We start from the raw sequence: 6,200 nt of genomic DNA on the forward strand, positions 1-6,200 counted from the left end.
TCCTCGTCGTCGTGCTGACGACTGTTTGTTTGTTTGTTTGCATCCTTCTTCTGTTATTCACTCCTTCCTTCCTTCCTTCCTTCCTTCCTTCCCTCCTTCCTCCCCCTCTCTCTGCAGATCGACCTGGAGCCAGAGGGGAAGGTGTACGTGGTCATCGATCTGTCCGGCTCGTCCACCGAAGGTAAAAACACACACACACACACACGGGTGTGAACGCGTGTGCGCCGCCAAGCCGGCGGTAATGCGCCTGGAAGGGCGGGGCTTAACGGTGACGCGCTTCTTCCCTCTGCCAGCGGTCTCGCTTTGATCATAGCTTTGAACTTTACACACGTGTGGAGCTCCTGATTGTTTCACAAAGAACAGAACCTGCCAGGAGAAACTCTGCGTGGTCTAAACGGGCGGCCCCGTTGCCATAGCGACTCATATTACAGAGTGCTGCCCAGGCGCCTGATGGGCTTCACCTGTGCATCTTCACACCTGTTATAAATAGACGTGCACAGATCTATATCTGCGTGAGGAGCAGGAGACCGGAGGAGCGCAGCCTTAAAAATAGGAGGTGAGATTGAGCCGTGGATTACACGCACGCACACACGCACGCACACACACACATCCAATCCTCACTGATTGGATAGCCCGCCGTGACCTCGCGACCCGCTCTCCTCCCTCCTCCTGAACTTCCTGCCGGAGTTCAGCCGGCTCGTCCCGATAAAACGAACGGCGTGCGCTGATAGGCGGGACGGAGCGATGGAGGGTGAGAACCTGAGGAAGAGGAGGTATTTTTAGCTCCTCTGGTGCCAGGGCTTCTTCTCCTCCTTCCTCCTTCCTCCTCTCCATCCTTAATCTGCCCATCTGCGGCCCCTCCCTCTCTCCGTTCTGGCTTCCTGCTTTCTCTCCCTTCATCCGCTGAAACGAGCTGACAGATTGGCGATGTCGGGGTTTTTCCGGTTCTCTTTTCGCGGCACACACGTCCCGTTTAGATTTGGGTTAGGTTTTAACTTGATTAAAAGTGAGCGTGGGGGGGGGCTTGGCGCTCTGCTGGCCGTCCTCGTCTGTGAAGAAGACGCCGTGCCGGGGTCAAGGGTCGCGCCCCCGCTGCCTCGGATCAGAGCCACGGTTGTATTGTGGTATTTGCTTGTTTCGCCATCTGTCCTCCAGCGTTCGTCCTCTTCCGCATCTCCGTCCGTGTGTGTGTTCGTGTGTGTGTGTGTGTCCGTGCCCGTGCGTGTGTGTGCGTGTGTGTGTTTCCACTGGACGGCCGCTATGCCTCGTCTCCTCTCCCGCGCGCCCCGGGACAGATGGATGATGTATTATGTAAAGCAAAGTGATCCCAATAATGGCGCGTTAAGCCGTCGCCGAATGTACCGACACGCAAAGACACACACTTTCACTCACACACTCGCACACACTCGCACACACACACACACATTGTCCCTAGACAGCCTGTCTGTAATTGAACTCCAGCAGTAACCACATCTAGAACACACTCAGGAGAGGAATGGAGGGAGGGTGGGAGAAAGTAGGACGGTAGCACAGTGTGTGTGTGTGTGTGTGTGCGCGCCGTGCGTGCGTGTGTCTCCCTCTGTAGGTGGGTTCGCAGCGGTTCAGCGTCAACATGCCCCACAAGTTCCACATCCACAACTACAAGGTCCCCACCTTCTGTGATCACTGCGGCTCCCTGCTGTGGGGCCTCATGAGGCAGGGCCTGCAGTGCAAAGGTGCGTTCAAGAGCGGCGTGGAATTCACGCCGCGCGCGCGTCCGACGCATTTAGATGGACGTAAACACGCGACACACAGGCTTTCATACGGGCGTCGTCTGTATTTAGCGACGCCGTTTTTTTAAAAACGCTGCGCGTTTCTGCAGTGTGCAAGATGAACGTTCACAGGCGCTGCGAGACCAACGTCGCTCCCAACTGTGGCGTGGACGCCCGCGGGATCGCCAAGGTCCTGTCTGACCTGGGAGTCACGCCCGATAAGATCTCCAACACGGCTCAGCGCAGGAGGAAGGTAACCCGCCGGGCGGGCTGCGTCCGATCTGTGGGCGGCGGCCAGGAAAGGGGGGGAGCGGTCATGATGTCGTCTCTCCCTCTCTAGTTGACTCCAGGGCAGGACCCTCCCCAGTCGCCTCCCGAGCTCTCCCCAGGCCGAGGAGAACAGCTTCGCCCAGCCGGCTGTTCCCGCCTCCCCGTCGCAGCAGGGTAACCGACGCGCATCCGACGCGCATCCGACGCGCATCCGACGCAAACAGGCAGACAGTTCAAAGCCCTTCTTCTCAGCGGGACGTTTTTGAATGTGCTCGCATTTCCATTTCAGTGATAATATTATCGCTCCTACGTTCCTACGGTTTAAGAGAATACTTGAGTTATGTAAGAACAGCCCCCCCCCACACACACACACACCGCCCACCGACGCCATTTGGTTGTCACAGTTGCCCGTCCTCTCACCGCAGGCCGAGGGAGTAAAAGTTAACTTCATCTTGGTCCCGTTTTTTGTTTCGGCGAGCCAAACGCCGCCGTTCGCTGCTCCGATTTCAACCGGCCGGCTCGGACATGCTGAGTCATCCCCGGGTTTTCACAGAGGATGTGATTATCGTGACTATTGGAAGCGATCGGCAACAAATAATGAGCAACATTTCTGCTAAATGAGCCCGAAAGATGCGTCGCCGCCGGTTCCTGATCCGCTTGTTCTGTCGACGCCCACAGACTTGGCAGGACTAGATCGCCTGCAGGACGTGCTGTCACTCGCCCAGCAGGGACCCCAACACTCCGCCTCCTGCTCCTCTTCCTCCTCCTGCTCCACCACCTCCTCCTCTTTGTCCTCCTCGTCGACAGCCAGGGAGAACGGGCAGATCCAGAGGAGGACCCTCAAGGAGTTCAACTTTATCAAGGTTCTCGGCAAAGGCAGCTTCGGCAAGGTGCGTGTGTGCGTGCGTGCGTGTGTGTGCGTGCGTGTGTGTGTGTGTGTGTGTGTGTGTGTGTGTGGGGCGGGGTCTTTATTTGTTTCCCGCTCATTTATTTCATTACTTTTTAAAATTCTTTTCGTTTTCCTGCACAATCCTGAAAACTCTTCTCTGCTCCTCCTCCCCCTCTCCCCTCCCCACCTCCCCCTCCTCCTTCCCCTCCTCCTCCCCCCCCCCCCCTCCTCCTCCCCAGGTGATGCTGGCGGAGCTGAAGGGAACGGAGGAGGTTTACGCCGTCAAGGTCCTGAAGAAGGATGTGATCCTGCAGGACGACGACGTGGACTGCACCATGACCGAGAAGCGCATCCTGGCCCTGGCCCGCCGACACCCCTACCTCACCCAGCTGTACTGCTGCTTCCAGACACGGGTGGGCCCGCCTCCGGACCGCCGCGCCGACCCCGCCTCGGCTTCCCGCCTCTTACCCGCTCCGTCCCTCTCGCAGGACCGCTTGTTTTTCGTCATGGAATACGTGAACGGAGGAGACCTGATGTTCCAGATTCAGCGTTCCAGGAAGTTCGACGAGCCTCGCTCTCGCTTCTACGCCGCCGAAGTCACCTCGGCCCTCATGTTCCTGCACCGCAACGGCGTCATCTACAGGTAAGCTCCGCCCCTCGCAGAGGGGATTCCGTCGCATTGGTCCGGACCTTCTTGTCTGTCTCAGGGATCTGAAGCTGGACAACATCCTGTTGGACGCAGAGGGTCACTGCAAACTGGCAGACTTCGGGATGTGTAAGGAGGGCATCATGAACGGGGTGACCACCACCACCTTCTGTGGCACGCCGGACTACATCGCCCCTGAGGTGCGCCCCCCCCCCCCCCTTGGGGTCCTTGTCAGAAACACTTTTGGTCCAAATGTCTTTTTTTTTTTTAGACGGGCCCGTTTTGAACTGTCTTCGATCTTGTGACGTTGTCGAACCCAGATCCTGCAGGAGCTGGAGTACGGGGCCTCGGTGGACTGGTGGGCCCTGGGGGTGCTGATGTACGAGATGATGGCCGGGCAGCCCCCGTTCGAAGCCGACAACGAGGACGACTTGTTCGAGTCGATCCTCCACGACGACGTCCTCTACCCCGTGTGGCTCAGCAAGGAAGCCGTGTCCATCCTCAGAGCGGTAGGATCGCCCCCCCCCCCCCCCCCCCCCTAATGCAATCGTAAAAAGCCCAGCCGATCACAAAGTGCTCTCTTAATGCTGAGCAGGCAGCAAAATGAGCGACCGTAAATATCGCCGGCGCTCCGCTGGAGCGGCTTCATCGCTGTTTGTCTTCAGCGTCCGGCGAGCCGTTAATGCCCCGGCTCTATTCTTAGCGCCGGGACGCTTCCCGTCCTCCGCCGAGTGTTTTAACAGGTGCCCCCCGTGACGTTGGTTTGTGTTTTTTGTGTTGCCAGTTCATGACCAAGAACTCGGCCAAGCGTCTGGGCTGCGTGGTGAACCAGGGCTGCGAGGAGGCCATCAAGAGCCACGCCTTCTTCAGAGAGATCGACTGGGTGCTGCTGGAGCAGAGGAAGGTCAAGCCGCCCTTCAAGCCCCGGATTGTAAGACACACACACACACACACAAAGGGACACACTTCATTCACCGCGTCAGCATCAGCTGTTGTTGTTGTTGTTGTTTACGTCCAGATTCCGTTTCTTGATCCGAAATCATCCTGATTTAAAGCAAATCTGTTGAAATTAACTTGATTAAATGCTTTTATTTTGTATTTTCGGACTGATTCAGACGCATCTGAGTGGAATAAATGATTAAATAAACTTGATCGGTGTATTGATTTCCCAGGATACTTTTTTTTTTTTTATAGCAAACATAAATAATATAAATTTTCTGTTTTTAAAAAAAATCCAGAAGGACACCCGGAACTTGTTCTCTCCCTTTTAATAACTCTAATCCAATTCTCAACAAGACAGCCCGGACCCCCCCGTCAGGAACGCTGCCCTCGGGGGGGGTTCTCAGCCCTTCATCTGGACCTCCTCCCTCATTTAATGGTTCTCCTCTTTGGCACGCGGCCCGTTCTCCCATCTTCATCTTCTGATTTAGGTTTTGCGAGAGGAACACGGCGTTTCGTCCTCTACGAAAGACGAAAGTCGAGCTTTAAATCAGGATCTTTGCAGCTTCTGCTCAGCATATTAAATCGGACGTCCTTGAGCGGATGTGAGGTTAAATTAAAAGTGGGGCAGAATTTCACAATAAAAGAAAATAAATTGAATTTCAGAATCAAAATCTCAGTAAAAACTTGTGTAGCTCGGCGTGTGTTATGACAGTAATGGTCAGACGGTGGCGCTCTAACATCACTTTTACAGCACTAAGTCGCCTTCCTCTCTCTCTCTCTGTGTGTGTGTGTGTGTGCGCGCGGGCGTGCAGAAAACCAAGCGAGACGTGAATAACTTCGACCAGGACTTCACCAAGGAGGACCCGGTGCTGACCCCCACCGACGAGGCCATCGTCCGACAGATCAACCAAGAGGAGTTCAAAGACTTCTCCTACTGCGCCCCCGAGGAGACGCAGACCTAACGCACACACACACACACACACACACTGCTGACGATAAATCCCTTTACCGGAGACGCCGTCGCTCCTTTTACTTTGAAGCTATCGGTTGTTGTTGTTGTTGTTGTTGTTCTTTACTTGCGTCGTGTTTTTCTCGTTGCCTGGGTTTAATATGAACATAAATATGACTATGAATATGAATATACGCACGTGCACACGCTGTCGCACACACACACACACACACACACACACACAATCAAACAATCCCCGGTTTTACTCGCAGGGACGCGATCGACAAAAATCTCCCGACTTGCTGCACATGCTCAGACAACCAAACACACACACACACACACACACACACACACACTGCTTCTCTCGCCGACACGCCCGTGGACCGGTGCCGGCGGGAGGCCTGTACATAGCCCGTGTCGTGTCGGTGTGTTGTCTATTGAAGGAGCGTTGTGCGCATGGACAAGCACCCTACCTGTGTTATTACTGTCCTCGTTGTGGACCGGTTAGGGCCCAAATACGTTTTGTGCAATACCCCGACGATCTATATATTTTACGTTTCGGTCGGGTCGATGTGTAAATTCATCGTTTTATTTTGTTGGATTGTCTGACTGAATTTTTTTTTTTGCTCTCATCCTGGTGTGTGTGTTGCACTCGACGCTGACGTGTTACAGGCTATTGAACTAATTACGTGGCGCCGGGTGTTGCGGGGCGGCCCGGGTCCAAAAGCCGGACTCCAGCTATCTCATCCATCT

The 6,200-nt window shown here is 55.0% G+C and overlaps 1 protein-coding gene across 1 annotated transcript in view; it reads left to right on the forward strand.

Moving 5' to 3' along the window:
- The window catches only part of prkcea (protein kinase C, epsilon a), a 5,696-nt gene extending 236 nt beyond the window's left edge, over nucleotides 1–5,460 (forward strand). The window contains 12 exon segments of the mRNA XM_068754818.1: nucleotides 118–207; nucleotides 1,586–1,715; nucleotides 1,862–2,004; nucleotides 2,092–2,136; nucleotides 2,138–2,195; nucleotides 2,700–2,911; nucleotides 3,150–3,323; nucleotides 3,399–3,553; nucleotides 3,618–3,756; nucleotides 3,877–4,065; nucleotides 4,341–4,487; nucleotides 5,311–5,460. Coding sequence (XP_068610919.1) covers nucleotides 118–207; nucleotides 1,586–1,715; nucleotides 1,862–2,004; nucleotides 2,092–2,136; nucleotides 2,138–2,195; nucleotides 2,700–2,911; nucleotides 3,150–3,323; nucleotides 3,399–3,553; nucleotides 3,618–3,756; nucleotides 3,877–4,065; nucleotides 4,341–4,487; nucleotides 5,311–5,460 — 1,632 coding nt within the window.
- Nucleotides 5,461–6,200: the final 740 nt, after the last annotated feature.

This window comes from Brachionichthys hirsutus, chromosome 21, assembly GCF_040956055.1.
Source record: "Brachionichthys hirsutus isolate HB-005 chromosome 21, CSIRO-AGI_Bhir_v1, whole genome shotgun sequence".
Classification (NCBI taxonomy): Eukaryota; Metazoa; Chordata; class Actinopteri; order Lophiiformes; family Brachionichthyidae; genus Brachionichthys; species Brachionichthys hirsutus.